The 16565-nt window shown below is 45.2% G+C and overlaps 1 protein-coding gene and 1 long non-coding RNA gene across 6 annotated transcripts in view; both read right to left on the bottom strand.

The window, feature by feature from the left end:
- The window catches only part of LOC118374311 (collagen alpha-1(XVI) chain-like), a 151176-nt gene that overhangs the window by 32495 nt on the left and 102116 nt on the right, over nucleotides 1-16565 (bottom strand). For 2 of the 3 annotated variants that reach the window (XM_052469745.1, XM_052469746.1), the window contains exons 39-42: nucleotides 10005-10070; nucleotides 9322-9357; nucleotides 8991-9062; nucleotides 7254-7307 (exon numbers count right to left, since the gene is read on the bottom strand). In XM_052469745.1, coding sequence (XP_052325705.1) covers nucleotides 7254-7307; nucleotides 8991-9062; nucleotides 9322-9357; nucleotides 10005-10070 — 228 coding nt within the window. The remainder of the gene's footprint in view (nucleotides 1-7253; nucleotides 7308-8990; nucleotides 9063-9321; nucleotides 9358-10004; nucleotides 10071-16565) is intronic. The other variant, XM_052469747.1, reaches the window with a different exon arrangement.
- Nucleotides 15431-16565, bottom strand: part of LOC127909262 (uncharacterized) — a 1751-nt gene continuing 616 nt past the window's right edge. For 2 of the 3 annotated variants that reach the window (XR_008070519.1, XR_008070517.1), the window contains exons 2-3: nucleotides 15810-15926; nucleotides 15431-15535 (exon numbers count right to left, since the gene is read on the bottom strand). This is a non-coding gene — a long non-coding RNA (uncharacterized LOC127909262). Of the gene's footprint in view, nucleotides 15536-15809; nucleotides 15927-16280; nucleotides 16366-16565 lie in introns of those variants that run through there. The other variant, XR_008070518.1, reaches the window with a different exon arrangement.

Here is a 16565-nt window from a genome sequence, read left to right as displayed (position 1 = left end):
AAAGGGGGAGAGGAGGGGAGAGGAGAGTCAATGAGAGAGGGAGAGGAGGGGGAGAGGAGAGTCAGTGAGAAAAGTGGGGGAGAGGAGGGGGAGAGGAGAGTCAATGAGAGAGGGGAGAGGAGGGGGAGAGGAGAGTCAGTGAGAAAAGTGGGGGGAGAGGAGGGGGAGAGGAGAGTCAATGAGAGAGGGGAGAGGAGGGGGAGAGGAGAGTCAGTGAGAAAAGTGGGGGAGAGGAGGGGGAAAGGAGAGTCAATGAGAGAGGGGGAGAGGGGAGGGGGAGAGGAGAGTCAGTGAGAAAGGGGGAGATCAGAGGGGTAGAGGAGAGTCAGTGAGAGAGGGGGATCAGAGGGGGAGAGGAGAGTCAGTGAGAGAGGGGGATCAGAGGGGTAGAGGAGAGTCAGTGAGAGAGGGGGATCAGAGGGGGAGAGGAGAGTCAGTGAGAGAGGGGGGATCAGAGGGGGAGAGGAGAGTCAGTGAGAGAGGGGGATCAGAGGGGAGAGGAGAGTCAGTGAGAGGGGGGATCAGAGGGGTAGAGGAGAGTCAGTGAGAGGGGGGTCAGAGGGGGAATGGAGAGTCAGTGAGAGAGGGGGATCAGAGGGGAGAGTAGAGTCAGTGAGAGAGGGGGATCAGAGGGGTAGAGGAGAGTCAGTGAGAGAGGGGATCAGAGGGGTAGAGGAGAGTCAGTGAGAGGGGGGATCAGAGGGGTAGAGGAGAGTCAGTGAGAGAGGGGGATCAGAGGGGAGAGGAGAGTCAGTGAGAGAGGGGGGATCAGAGGGGAGAGGAGAGTCAGTGAGAGAGGGGGATCAGAGGGGGAGAGGAGAGTCAGTGAGAGGGGGGGATCAGAGGGGTAGAGGAGAGTCAGTGAGAGAGGGGGCGATCAGGGGGGTAGAGGAGCGGGAGTGAGGGAGGGGGATCAGATGGGTAGAGGAGAGTCAGTGAGAGAGGGTGAGAGGAGAGTCAGTGAGAGAGGGGGGATCAGAGGGGGAATGGAGAGTCAGTGAGAGAGGGGAATAGGAGATTCAGTGAGAGAGGGGGGGATCAGAGGGGGAATGGAGAGTCAGTGAGAGAGGGGGGTCAGAAGGGGAGAGAATAGTCAGTGAGGGAGGGGGTAAAAGGATGCAAGCAGAAGTTGCCCTTAGGCACCGATCTAGGATCAGTTATCCTCCCCAAATCCTAACCTTAATCACTAAGGAGGGGCCAATGCAAAACTGATCTTAGATCAGCGTCTAGGGGAACTTCATCCTTCTACAGTAAAAATGTTGGGGTGGTATACAACTATAACGTATACGGACAATTTATTTCTGCACATTGATTGATGCAACACAGTGCAAAGTGTTGAACTGTAACACAGTGAAAACAGTGTTGAACTGCAGTATATGTGTTGAACTGCAGTACAGTGCAAAGTGTTGAACTGCAATACAGTGTTAAACTGCAGTACAGTTTAAAGTTTTGAACTGCAGTAAAGTGTTGAACTGCAGTACAGTGCAAAGTGTTGACCTGTAGTACAGTGCAAAGTGTTGAACTGCAGTATAGTGTTGAACTGCAGTACAGTGCAAAGTGTTGAATTGCAATTTAGTGTTGAACTGCAGTACAGTGCAAAGTGTTGAACTGCAGTATAGTGTTGAACTGCAGTACAGTGCAAAGTGTTGACCTGTAGTACAGTGCAAAGTGTTGAACTGCAGTAAAGTGTTGAACTGCAGTACAGTGCAAAGTGTTGAACTGCAGTATAGTGTTGAACTGCAGTACAGTGCAAAGTGTTGAACTGCAGTATAGTGTTGAACTGCAGTACAGTGCAAAGTGTTGACCTGTAGTACAGTGCAAAGTGTTGAACTGCAGTAAAGTGTTGAACTGCAGTACAGTGCAAAGTGTTGACCTGTAGTACAGTGCAAAGTGTTGAACTGCAGTATAGTGTTGAACTGCAGTATAGTGTTGAACTGCAGTACAGTGCAAAGTATTGAACTGCAGTATAGTGCAGTGTTAAACAGTAGTACAGTGAAAAGTGTTGACCTGCAGTATAGTGTTGAACTGCAGTAAAGTGTTGAACTGTAGTACAGTGCAAAGTGTTGAACTGCAGTATAGTGTTGAACTGCAGTTGAACTGCAGTAAACAGTGTTGAACTGCAACAGTGTGTGAACTGCAGTACAGTCCAAAGTGTTGAACTGCAGTACAGTGCAAAGTGTTGAACTACAGTACAGTGTTGAACTGCAGTATAGTGTTGAACTGCAGTACAGTGCAAAGTATTGAACTGCAGTATAGTGCAGTGTTAAACAGTAGTACAGTGAAAAGTGTTGACCTGCAGTATAGTGTTGAACTGCAGTAAAGTGTTGAACTGTAGTACAGTGCAAAGTGTTGAACTGCAGTATAGTGTTGAACTGCAGTACAGTGCAGTTTGAACTGCTACGCAGTGCAAACAGTGTTGAACTGCAGTACAGTGCAAAGTGTTGAACTGCAGTACAGTGTTGAACTGCAGTATAGCGCAAAGTGTTGAACTGCAATACAGTGCAAAGTGTTGAACTGCAGTACAGTCAAAAGTGTTGAACTGCAGTACAGTTCAAAGTGTTGAACTACAGTAGAGTGTTGAACTGCAGTAGTGTTGAACTGTAGTACAGTGCAAAGTGTTGACCTGTAGTACAGTGCAGTGTTGAACTGCAGTATAGTGTTGAACTGCAGTACAGTGCAGTGTTGAACTGCAACACAGTGCAAACAGTGTTGAACTGCAGTACACTGGGAAAGTGTTGAAATGCAGTATAGTGTTGAACTGCAGTACAGTGCAGTGTTGAACTGCAACACAGTGCAATCAGTGTTAAACTGCAGTACAGTGCAGTGTTGAACTGCAACACAGTGCAAACAGTGTTGAACTGCGGTACAGTGCAAAGTGTTGAACTGCAGTACAGTGTTGAACTGCAGTACAGTGCAAAGTGTTGAACTGCGATACAGTGCAAAGTGTTGAACTGCGGTACAGTCCAAAGTGTTGAACTGCAGTACAGTGCAAAGTGTTGAACTGCAGTACAGTGCAAAGTGTTGAACTGCAGTACAGTGCAAAGTGTTGAACTGCAGTACAGTGCAAAGTGTTGAACTGCAGTACAGTCCAAAGTGTTGAACTGCAGTACAGTGCAAAGTGTTGAACTGCAGTACAGTCCAAAGTGTTGAACTGCAGTACAGTGCAAAGTGTTGAACTGCAGTACAGTGCAAAGTGTTGAACTGCAGTACAGTGCAAAGTGTTGAACTGCAGTACAGTCCAAAGTGTTGAACTGCAGTACAGTCCAAAGTGTTGAACTGCAGTACAGTCCAAAGTGTTGAACTGCAGTACAGTCCAAAGTGTTGAACTGCAGTACAGTCCAAAGTGTTGAACTGCAGTACAGTGCAAAGTGTTGAACTGCAGTACAGTCCAAAGTGTTGAACTGCAGTACAGTCCAAAGTGTTGAACTGCAGTACAGTGCAAAGTGTTGAACTGCAGTACAGTGCAAAGTGTTGAACTGCAGTACAGTCCAAAGTGTTGAACTGCAGTACAGTCCAAAGTGTTGAACTGCAGTACAGTCCAAAGTGTTGAACTGCAGTACAGTCCAAAGTGTTGAACTGCAGTACAGTGCAAAGTGTTGAACTGCAGTACAGTGCAAAGTGTTGAACTGCAGTACAGTGCAAAGTGTTGAACTGCAGTACAGTCCAAAGTGTTGAACTGCAGTACAGTGCAAAGTGTTGAACTGCAGTACAGTGCAAAGTGTTGAACTGCAGTACAGTGCAAAGTGTTGAACTGCAGTACAGTGCAAAGTGTTGAACTGCAGTACAGTCCAAAGTGTTGAACTGCAGTACAGTGCAAAGTGTTGAACTGCAGTACAGTCCAAAGTGTTGAACTGCAGTACAGTCCAAAGTGTTGAACTGCAGTACAGTGCAAAGTGTTGAACTGCAGTACAGTGCAAAGTGTTGAACTGCAGTACAGTGCAAAGTGTTGAACTGCAGTACAGTGCAAAGTGTTGAACTGCAGTACAGTCCAAAGTGTTGAACTGCGGTACAGTGCAAAGTGTTGAACTGCAGTACAGTCCAAAGTGTTGAACTGCAGTACAGTGCAAAGTGTTGAACTGCAGTACAGTGCAAAGTGTTGAACTGCAGTACAGTGCAAAGTGTTGAACTGCAGTACAGTGCAAAGTGTTGAACTGCGGTACAGTGCAAAGTGTTGAACTGCAGTACAGTCCAAAGTGTTGAACTGCAGTACAGTGCAAAGTGTTGAACTGCAGTACAGTCCAAAGTGTTGAACTGCAGTACAGTGCAAAGTGTTGAACTGCGGTACAGTGCAAAGTGTTGAACTGCAGTACAGTGCAAAGTGTTGAACTGCGGTACAGTGCAAAGTGTTGAACTGCAGTACAGTGCAAAGTGTTGAACTGTGGTACAGTGCAAAGTGTTGAACTGCGGTACAGTGCAAAGTGTTGAACTGCGGTACAGTCCAAAGTGTTGAACTGCAGTACAGTGCAAAGTGTTGAACTGCGGTACAGTGCAAAGTGTTGAACTGCGGTACAGTATAAAGTGTTGAAACTGCGGTACAGTGCAAAGTGTTGAACTGCGGTACAGTGCAAAGTGTGTTGAACTGCGGTACAGTGCAAAGTGTTGAACTGCAGTACAGTCCATAGTGTACTGCGGTAGTGCAAAGTGTTGAACTGCGGTACAGTGCAAAGTGTTGAACTGCGGTACAGTGCAAAGTGTTGAACTGCGGTACAGTATAAAAGTGTTGAACTGCGGTACAGTGCAAAGTGTTGAACTGCAGTACAGTCCAAGTGTTGAACTGCGGTACAGTGCAAAGTGTTGAACTGCGGTACAGTATAAAGTGTTGAACTGCGGTACAGTGCCAAGTGTTGAACTGCGGTACAGTATAAAGTGTTGAACTGCGGTACAGTGCAAGTGTTGAACTGCGGTACAGTATAAAGTGTTGAACTGCGGTACAGTATAAAGTGTTGAACTGCGGTACAGTATAAAGTGTTGAACTGCGGTACAGTGCCAAGTGTTGAACTGCGGTACAGTATAAAGTGTTGAACTGCGGTACAGTGCCAAGTGTTGAACTGCAGTACAGTCCAAAGTGTTGAACTGCGGTACAGTGCAAAGTGTTGAACTGCGGTACAGTCCAAAGTGTTGAACTGCGGTACAGTGCAAAGTGTTGAACTGCGGTACAGTCCAAAGTGTTGAACTGCGGTACAGTGCAAAGTGTTGAACTGCGGTACAGTGCAAAGTGTTGAACTGCGGTACAGTCCAAAGTGTTGAACTGCGGTACAGTGCCAAGTGTTGAACTGCGGTACAGTATGCAAAGTGTTGAAAGTGTTGAACTGCGGTACAGTCCAAAGTGTTGAACTGCGGTACAGTGCAAAGTGTTGAACTGCGGTACAGTGCAAAGTGTTGAACTGCGGTACAGTGCAAAGTGTTGAACTGCGGTACAGTCCAAAGTGTTGAACTGTGGTACAGTGCAAAGTGTTGAACTGCGGTACAGTGCAAATTTGATGAACGATCCATTCAGGAGTTCCAAATGGCACTAAATTCCCCAGGTAGTGTACTGCTTTTGGCCAGAGTCACATAGGGAACTAGAGTGAATAGGATATCATTTAAGATTTGCCCAAGGAGACACAAAACATAAATCATAAGGTTTTGCAAGTCTTTCAAAGAAGGTTGGTATTAAATTCCACGTATTCATTGGGATAATTGTTAAGAGTTTTAAAGTTAATTGATTTACAACATGGTTGGCCTGAAACACTTGTACCACTTCAATCACACCAAGAAACCCACTTACAGTACAATACTTCCACTTTTTAACAGTGGGGCCCTTCAAACAGCGAGATAACCTGTGATTTGGAGTTAGCCTGGTTTGAAACACATTTAAAACCAATTATCTTTGTTCAAAAGGTTGTTATTATAGCCAGAAGGGCTAATTTGATCTAGCATGGCGCAGCCCATTAGATCTGTTAGACTAAGGTTGTATGCATTAAACAGGACCCGTCAGAGAGCAGTCTGTTCAATATCCTCCTATTTAAATATCCTACACTTTTGTTTATTTTATTTTTATTTTTATGGATTCATTTGTATTCAAATAACTTGCCTGTTAAATTGTGTTTCTGACAAAGTTCTTCATTTTTTAAGGATACATTTATACTTAGCTAAGGCTAAGCTAAGCGTGCTTTAATAATTAAGCTAAGAGTGAATAGTTTGAATAGTCTGTTGAAGGTGTTTAAATCCATTGAAACTCAGCATGCAGGCAGGGCCATGGATCTAGAGAGCAGCTGGTCTGTCTGTCTACTGACGTTACGACTGGAGCACTTCTGGACTGTGTGTAATGTGTGTGTGTACCTGGATCTGTGTGTGAAGCCAAGTTTCCACTGTGTGTAGATTGATTATTCTGGCGAGTGTGTGTGTGTGTGTGTGTGTGTGTGTGTGTGTGTGTGTGTGTGTGTGTGTGTGTGTGTGTGTGTGTGTGTGTGTGTGTGTGTGTGTGTGTGTGTGTGTGTGTGTGTGGCAGGGAGCTGAGATGGATGGCAGTGATATGAAGCTAGAGCTCATAGTGCAGTCCATCATAAGCAGTTCTACAGGTTCTTACTGTACTCAGCATAACAAGACTGAACAGCAGAGTACAGCAAAGCTCTTTGAATCAAACTAATGGCTGCACACGCGCACACACACACACACACACACACACACACACACACACACACACACACACACACACACACACACACACACACATTGTTAATGTAGTGTCATTAAGGCTGTGTGTGTGTGTGTGTGTGTGTGTGTGTGTGTGTGTGTGTGTGTGTGCATGCTTTTGGGGTACAAATCAATGGTTAAAGTCTCTCCAAAAGGCAAAAAGTGCATTTGAAGACAGAAAGTAAAGTGTGCGGCCATGCATTCCTCTATATCATAAAAACACACGGTATACTTTGTCACTATGCACTGCCACTCAGTCGTAGTGTGCCTACTGTATAATTTTGTGATGAAATTGTAGAGATCGTCAATGAACTTCTGCCAGAGTGCTCCAGTCACAACAGACCCCCTCTCATCAGCCAAATCACAAAGCTGTAGCACTCTCCTCCAGCTCCGCCTCCTAATGTATGGGTTGGGGTCAAATCCATTTCAATTTAGACAATTCAGCTAATGAATTCTAGAATCAGAAAGTGTCATTGATATTTATTGACAATGAGCATAATTTTTTCAATTTTTTTCCCACTTTGTGAAGTGTCTGAATTGAAATGGAAGTGACTCCCCCTTGCTGTCTGTTTACTTACAGTTCTCCCAGGCAGACCCGGCTGCCCTGTTACCCCGTCGTTGCCAGGGATACCCTGAAAGAAGGAACTGAGGTTCAACTGGTTTTAGCCAATCATAGGCTTGCCACATCCCTCTCCACCAATAGTCAGAGGGGTCACAGGTTCAAGGTTGAAGGAACAACCAATCACCTGTGTTCTCCCTCTCCTGGTTTGTGTTCAGACTCTTCTGGTTTGGTTGTCTAGTTTTTAAAAATTATTTAAATTCATTTAAATAGTTTGATTATATATTTTGGTGTAAATAATTAGATTGTTTTGTCTAATTTTGAGAGATAAACACAATACCAGATTAAAGACCATGCAGGGATCTCTGTGCAAGAGGTGAAAATATATATTTTAAAGTGGTTTGATTTCAACAGGACATTTATGTGCACATTTGATTTATGCACACAACATTCTGGTTGGGTGCTTGATGAATACATGAACATCATATCAATTGTCTTACACAGTGAACTGAGCCTGGTCTTTAACAACCAATATTACATCTTTGTTTCCAATGGAAACAAGGGACCCATATGTTATGTACACTCCTCTCAGCATTCCCATTCATCTGATTTACCTTTGTACACTGTTGAGAATTAATTAAGATTTCAGATTTCCCCTACAATCAGAGGAAATATTCTCCTGACACTTTATTTGAAGATCTTCTAATTTACAATATGTTTACTAAATGGTTAAATAACTATTTAATGATGACTTTAAGCAGTTTATAACCATCAATATTCTCAACAATATTCTTGAAGTATCTTCGATAGTAATATTTAACATTCCCAAAGCTTCCCACAAGAATAAGTGAATTTTTAAAGCTGTGCTACGATTTAACAAAGACTCCCATTATACATTTACAGCCAAAAGGGTTAACAATTAGCATAGTTTCATTACATGAATATGATTTAAGCTATTGTATTGACGCAATAGTTCTTTATGTACTTGCATATTTATTTTTACTATTGTGTAACATGTTTAAATTTCAAATCATTTGCAATTTTAATGTGGTCTTAATTTGCATTTAGAGTTGTGTTAGCTATGACCTCAAGCTGCCCAAGCCAGAACCCAATATGGAAGCCAAACCTGAAGAGGAAATAAGGGACCTGGAAGGAGGAATGTGGGAGGAGACAGGAGAGGAGAAACACAGTGTGGAGAAAAATAAGGAACAAGAGAAGAAAAAAAGAAAGAGAGAGAGAGAGAATGAGAGAGAATGAGAGAGAGATAATGAGAGAGAGAGAAAGATATAGAGAGAGATAATGAGAGAGAGAGAGAGAGAGAGAGAGAGAGAGAGAGAGAGAGAGAGAGATAGAATGAGAGAGAGAGAGAGAGAGAGAGAGAAAGAGAATGAGAGAATGAGAGAGAGAGAGAGAGAGAGAGAGATAGAATGAGAGAGAATGAGAGAGAATGAGAGAGAATGAGAGAGAGAGAAAGAGATAGAGAAAAGTGACAGAGGGAGAGAGAATGAGAGAGAGAGAAAGAGAAAAGTGACAGAGGGAGAGAGAAATAGAGAGGGAGAGAGAAAGAAAGAAAGAGCCAAGGTATATTCATTTTGATGAATGACAGAGCGATAAAGACGAATAGAGAGGAATAGGGAGTGAAAATAAGGAGATTTGTTGCTGTGTCTACCCTGTGTGTAGTAAAGGATTAATTGAATTATATTCAATACAATTCAATAGGACGTGAGCCCACCACCATGCTCCCCCTTTCTCCTACCTGGGGTCCTGGGATGCCGACGAAGCCCTGTGGCCCAGGAGGGCCAGGAGGACCTGGTGGTCCCGGAGGCCCCTGGGACACACACACACACACACACACACACACACACACACACACACACACACACACACACACACACACACACACACACACACACACACACACACACACACACACACAATACAGTGAGAACCACACAACATCGACAGGCATCATTTGTTGTCTAATTATTCCAACAACAAAAACAAATTCAATTGATATTCAGCCAATAGACACTAGTGAACCTAAGCCAAGAGGCAGACATGGCTAATAGATGATAGAGAGACCAGACCTGCCACATGTTTCCTCCCAGAGTTCCTGGGGCTCCCTGCAAGGCAGGAGTAGTCACATTCAGGGCACATCATCAGCAGATCATAAATATGCATGAACAAACACTGGCACCCTACAGTGAAACATAATCCTGATGAAAAACTCCAAACGAATTAAAAGACAGCTGTGTGTGTGTGTGTGTATGTGTATGCATGTCTGTGTGTGTGTGTGTGCATGTGTATGTGTATGCATGTCTGTGTGTGTGTGTATGTGTATGCATGTCTGTGTGTGTATGTGTATGCATGTCTGTGTGTGTGTGTATGTGTATGCATGGCTGTGTGTGTATGTGTATGCATGTCTGTGTGTGTGTGTATGTGTATGCATGTCTGTGTGTGTGTGTATGTGTATGCATGTCTGTGTGTGTATGTGTGTGTGTATGCATGTCTGTGTGTGTATGTGTATGTGTATGCATGTCTGTGTGTGTATGTGTATGCATGTCTGTGTGTGTGTGTGTGTATGTGTATGCATGTCTGTGTGTGTGTGTATGTGTATGCTTGTCTGTGTGTGTATGTGTATGCATGTCTGTGTGTGTGTGTGTATGTGTATGCATGTCTGTGTGTGTGTGTATGTGTATGCATGTCTGTGTGTGTATGTGTATGTGTATGCATGTCTGTGTGTGCGCGCGCACAACCTAGCCATACTCACTGGTCCTCCTGTTCCTCCTGTTCCTGCATGTGGAGGGCTGATACAGTTACACTCTCCAGGTTCACCCTGAAAAACACCCAGAAAACCATTACACACCTCTCATAGATCGCACAGACAAGTTGTGAAAGAAATTAGATCGTTGACACAGAATCTGTGTTGCTTAAAAATTAGTGGGAGATTTGCACTAAAGCCAAACTCAACATAGAATGTGATCTGGATAATGACTCAGAAAGAAACAGCATGCAGCGAGAGACAGGTTGAAGACTCTACACAAGCCTTCACTCATTCATAACTACTGTAATTTCAGCTTCAATCATCCCAGGCCTTTGCTACAGCAGGTTTAGTTTGATGAGAGAGTGAGTGAGAGGAGCTGAGGATATTACAATACATTTCAGCTGCTGGACTGTCTCCTCTATGGCTGCATTTACACATTCTGATCTTTTTCCAAAAACGGTCATTTTGTCCAATCAGATCAGCTCTTTTGGAAAACAATTAGGCAAAATATCAGAATTGGGCTGCCTGTGTAAACACAGCCTATGTGTGTTTGTCTTTCAGATTCAGATTCAGAAAAGATTCAGGCAATTCATTTAGCAGCAAACAATACAGTACCAGTCAAAAGTATGGACACAAATCAAATCGTATTTGTCACATGCGCCAAAAACAACAGGTGTAGTAGACCTTTCAGTGAAAGGCAGATGAGGGGGCGTATCAATGCAGAATGCTGTGGTAGCCATGCTGGTTAAGTGTGCCTTGAATTCTAAATAAATCACTGACAGTGTCACCAGCAAAGCACCCCCACACTGTCACACCTCCTCCTCTATGCTTCACAATGGGAACCACATATGCAGAGATCATCCGTTCACCTACTCCGAGTCTCACAAAGACACGGCGGTTGAAACAAAAAATCTCAAATTTGTACTCATCAGACCAAAGGACAGATTTCCACCGGTCTAATGTCCATTGCCCGTGTTTCTTGGCCCATGCAAGTCTCTTCTTCTTATTGGTGTCCTCTGGTAGTGGTTTCTTTGCAGCAATTCGACCATGAAGGCTCACGCAGTCTCCTTTGAACAGTTGATGTTGAGATGTGTCTGATAATTGAACTCTGTGAAGCATTGATATGGGCTGCAATTTCTGAGGCTGGTAACTCTAATGAACGTATCCTCTGCAGCAGAGGTAAATCTGGGTCTGCAATTTCTGAGGCTGGTAACTCTAATGAACGTATCCTCTGCAGCAGAGGTAACTCTGGGTCTGCAATTTCTGAGGCTGGTAACTCTAATGAACGTATCCTCTGCAGCAGAGGTGACTCTGGGTCTGCAATTTCTGAGGCTGGTAACTCTAATGAACGTATCCTCTGCAGCAGAGGTAACTCTGGGTCTGCAATTTCTGAGGCTGGTAACTCCTTTCCTGTGTCGGTCCTCATGAGAGACAGATTCATCATAGCGCTTGATGGTTTTTGGGACTGCACTTGAAGAAACGTTCTAAGTTCTTCACATTTTCCGTATTGACTGACATTCATGTCTTAAAAAGTAAGAGAGAATGCCAAGAGAGGGTAAAGCTGTCATCAAGGCAAAGGGTGGCTACTTAGAACAATCTCAAATATAAATATAATTACATTTGTTTAACACTCTTTTGGTTACTACATGATTCCATGTGTTATTTCATAGTTTTGATGTCTTCACTATTATTCCACAATGTAGAAAATACTAAAAATAAAGAAAAACCCTTGAATGAGTAGGTGTGTCCAAACTTTTGACTGGTACTGTACATACAGGCAAAATAACATATTTAAAAACAACAAAACAACAGATAGCAATGGCTATTTACTAGCAAAGTAGGCTAGTTAAGGGCAATTTCATAGAAATGTCAGAATTAGGCTGAATGGCGCATTCTAGAAAGAATTGAGCTAAGATGTATAACAGCCGTTTTACGGGCTCCTGACTAATTATGCTATTTTGTGTGTTTTTTTGGGCTGATCTTAACCTTTTTCGTGTATAATGTTTCCGCCATCGTTTCCTATGACCAAAAAGGTCTTCTGAACTTCAGAACAACGATAACGGCGCCGTAGTGGATGGCTGCAGTTTTACGGGCTCCTAACCAACTGTGCTCTTTGGTGTGCTTTTTCACATTGTTTGATTCTTATTTTGTACATAATGTTGCTGCTACCATCTCTTATGATCGAAAAGAGCTTCCGGATATCAGAATAGTGATTTGCCACCTCGAACTGGACAAAGATTTTTTCTTTAATGAGTCCGACGCAAAGTATATACTGTTTCTCCGAGATCATCCCCAAATCCCCATCATTTGCGTGAGGAAAAGAGGTATAGAGATCGAAGATCGGGGTGCTTCTGAGAATTCGTTGGCAAGTGGGTAACCCGCCTCTACCATCTGTTCTACTGGCCAACGTGCAATCACTGGAGAATAAACTGGATGAGCTCCGTTTGAGACTATCCTACCAACGGGACATGAAACCTGTAATTTCTTATGTTTCCCCGAGTTGTGGTTGAAAGATAACACGGATAATATACAGTCGGCTGGGTTTTCTGTAAATCGGCAGGACATAACTGCTACGTCCGGTAAGACGAGCAGTGGTGGTATGTGACTCTTTGTCAATAACAGCTGGTGCGCGATGCCTAATATGAAGGAAGTCTCGAGGTATACCTTATGATAAGTTGTAGACCACACTACCTACCGAGAGAGTTTTCATCTATATTTTTCGTAGCCATCTATTTACCGCCACAAACCGATGCTGGCACTAAAACCGCACTCAAGGACCCAAGTCAGTTAAGAACAAATTCTTATTTACAATGATGGCCTACACCGGCCAAACCCGGACGACGCTGGGCCAATCGTGTGCCGCCCTATAGCACTCCAAATCACGGCCGGTTGTGATACAGCCTGGATTCAAACCAGGATATCTGTAGTGATGCCTCAAGCACTGAGATGCAGTGTCTTAGACCGCTTTGCCATTCGGCAGCCATAAGCAAACAGGTGGCCAAAGACTTTAATGCAGGCAAACTTAAATCAGTTTTACCTCATTTCTACCAGCATGTCACATTTGCAACCAGAGAAAGAAAACCTCCAGACCACCTTCACTCCAAAAACAGAGACGCATACAAAGCTCTCCCTCGCCATCCATTTGTCAAATCTGACCATAACTCTATCCTCCTGATTCTTGAATACAATTAAAAACTCAAACAGGAAGTACCATTGACACTCAATACGGAAGTGGTCCGATGAAGTGGATGCTAAACTACAGGACTGGTTCACTAGCACTGACTGGAATATGTTCCGCGATTCATCCGATGGCATTGAGGAGTTTACCACATCAGTTACTGGCTTCATTAATAAGTGCATTAATGACATCATCCCGCCAGTGACCAGCGTACATATCCCAACCATAAACCATGGCCTCTTTCAAGGAGCGCGACACTAATCCGGACACTTATAAGAAATACATAGCCGATGTGAGCAACACCTTTCACATTCATAAGTCTGTAAAACATGCATGTTTCAAGCAGACAACCATAGTACCTGTGCCCAAGAATGCCAAGGTAACCTGTCTTAATGAATTTCGCCCTGTAGCACTCACATCTGTAGCAATGAATTGCTTTGAAAGGTTGGTCATGACTCACATCAACACCATCACCCCAGACACCCTGGTCCCACTCCTGATCACCGACGACGATGAGACAGCTTATAGGGAGGAGGTCAGAGACCTGGTAGTTTGGTGCCAGGACAACAGTATGGCAAAGGAGCTGATCGTGGACTACAGGAAACGGAGGGCCGAGCATGCCACCATTCACATCGAAACCCCTTCCCCCTGGCTCTAGACCCCTTAACACCTCTTCATCTGTTCCCCCCTGGCTCTAAACCCCTTAACACCTCTTAATCTGTTCCCCCTGGCTCTAAACCCCTTAACACCTCTTCATCTGTTCCCCCCTGGCTCTAGACCCCTTAACACCTCTTCATCTGTTCCCCCCTGGCTCTAGACCCCTTAACACCTCTTCATCAAGTTCCCCCTGGCTCTAAACCCCTTAACACCTCTTCATCTGTTCCCCCCTGGCTCTAGACCCCTTAACACCTCTTCATCTGTTCCCCCTGGCTCTAGACCCCTTAACACCTCTTAATCTGTTCCCCCTGGCTCTAAACCCCTTAACACCTCTTCATCTGTTCCCCCTGGCTCTAGACCCCTTAACACCTCTTCATCTGTTCCCCCCTGGCTCTAAACCCCTTAACACCTCTTCATCTGTTCCCCCCTGGCTCTAAACCCCTTAACACCTCTTCATCTGTTCCCCCTGGCTCTAAACCCCTTAACACCTCTTCATCTGTTCCCCCTGGCTCTAAACCCCTTAACACCTCTTCATCTGTTCCCCCTGGCTCTAGACCCCTTAACACCTCTTCATCTGTTCCCCCTGGCTCTAAACCCCTTAACACCTCTTCATCTGTTCCCCCTGGCTCTAAACCCATTAACACCTCTTCATCTGTTCCCCCTGGCTCTAAACCCCTTAACACCTCTTAATCTGTTCCCCCCTGGCTCTAAACCCCTTAACACCTCTTCATCTGTTCCCCCCTGGCTCTAAACCCCTTAACACCTCTTCATCTGTTCCCCCTGGCTCTAAACCCCTTAACACCTCTTCATCTGTTCCCCCTGGCTCTAAACCCCTTAACACCTCTTCATCTGTTCCCCCTGGCTCTAGACCCCTTAACACCTCTTCATCTGTTCCCCCTGGCTCTAAACCCCTTAACACCTCTTCATCTGTTCCCCCTGGCTCTAAACCCCTTAACACCTCTTCATCTGTTCCCCCTGGCTCTAAACCCCTTAACACCTCTTCATCTGTTCCCCCTGGCTCTAAACCCCTTAACACCTCTTCATCTGTTCCCCCTGGCTCTAAACCCCTTAACACCTCTTCATCTGTTCCCCCTGGCTCTAAACCCCTTAACACCTCTTCATCTGTTCCCCCTGGCTCTAAACCCCTTAACACCTCTTCATCTGTTCCCCCTGGCTCTAAACCCCTTAACACCTCTTCATCTGTTCCCCCTGGCTCTAGACCTCTTAACACCTCTTCATCTGTTCCCCCCTGGCTCTAAACCCCTTAACACCTCTTCATCTGTTCCCCCTGGCTCTAAACCCCTTAACACCTCTTCATCTGTTCCCCCTGGCTCTAAACCCCTTAACACCTCTTCATCAATTCCCCCCTAGCTCTAAACCCCTTAACACCTCTTCATCTGTTCCCCCTGGCTCTAAACCCCTTAACACCTCTTCATCTGTTCCCCCTGGCTCTAAACCCCTTAACACCTCTTCATCTGTTCCCCCTGGCTCTAAACCCCTTAACACCTCTTCATCTGTTCCCCCTGGCTCTAAACCCCTTAACACCTCTTCATCTGTTCCCCCCTGGCTCTAAACCCCTTAACACCTCTTCATCTGTTCCCCCTGGCTCTAAACCCCTTAACACCTCTTCATCTGTTCCCCCTGGCTCTAGACCCCTTAACACCTCTTCATCTGTTCCCCCTGGCTCTAGACCCCTTAACACCTCTTCATCTGTTCCCCCTGGCTCTAAACCCCTTAACACCTCTTCATCTGTTCCCCCTGGCTCTAAACCCCTTAACACCTCTTCATCTGTTCCCCCTGGCTCTAAACCCCTTAACACCTCTTCATCTGTTCCCCCTGGCTCTAAACCCCTTAACACCTCTTCATCTGTTCCCCCCTGGCTCTAAACCCCTTAACACCTCTTCATCTGTTCCCCCTGGCTCTAGACCCCTTAACACCTCTTCATCTGTTCCCCCTGGCTCTAAACCCCTTAACACCTCTTCATCTGTTCCCCCTGGCTCTAGACCCCTTAACACCTCTTCATCTGTTCCCCCTGGCTCTAGACCCCTTAACACCTCTTCATCTGTTCCCCCTGGCTCTAGACCCCTTAACACCTCTTCATCTGTTCCCCCTGGCTCTAAACCCCTTAACACCTCTTCATCTGTTCCCCCCTGGCTCTAAACCCCTTAACACCTCTTCATCTGTTCCCCCTGGCTCTAAACCCCTTAACACCTCTTCATCTGTTCCCCCTGGCTCTAAACCCCTTAACACCTCTTCATCTGTTCCCCCTGGCTCTAAACCCCTTAACACCTCTTCATCTGTTCCCCCTGGCTCTAAACCCCTTAACACCTCTTCATCTGTTCCCCCTGGCTCTAAACCCCTTAACACATCTTCATCTGTTCCCCCCTGGCTCTAAACCCCTTAACACCTCTTCATCTGTTCCCCCCTGGCTCTAGACCCCTTAACACCTCTTCATCTGTTCCCCCTGGCTCTAGACCCCTTAACACCTCTTCATCTGTTCCCCCTGGCTCTAAACCCCTTAACACCTCTTCATCTTTTCCCCTGGCCCCCCCTTAACACCTCTTCATCTGTTCCCCCTGGCTCTAAACCCCTTAACACCTCTTCATCTGTTCCCCCCTGGCTCTAAACCCCTTAACACCTCTTCATCTGTTCCCCCTGGCTCTAAACCCTTAACACCTCTTCATCTGTTCCCCCTGGCTCTAAACCCCTTAACACCCTTCATCTGTTCCCCC

The sequence above is a fragment of the Oncorhynchus keta genome, chromosome 19, assembly GCF_023373465.1.
Source record: "Oncorhynchus keta strain PuntledgeMale-10-30-2019 chromosome 19, Oket_V2, whole genome shotgun sequence".
NCBI classification, from domain to species: domain Eukaryota; kingdom Metazoa; phylum Chordata; class Actinopteri; order Salmoniformes; family Salmonidae; genus Oncorhynchus; species Oncorhynchus keta.
This window is presented reverse-complemented; position numbering and strand designations above follow the sequence as displayed.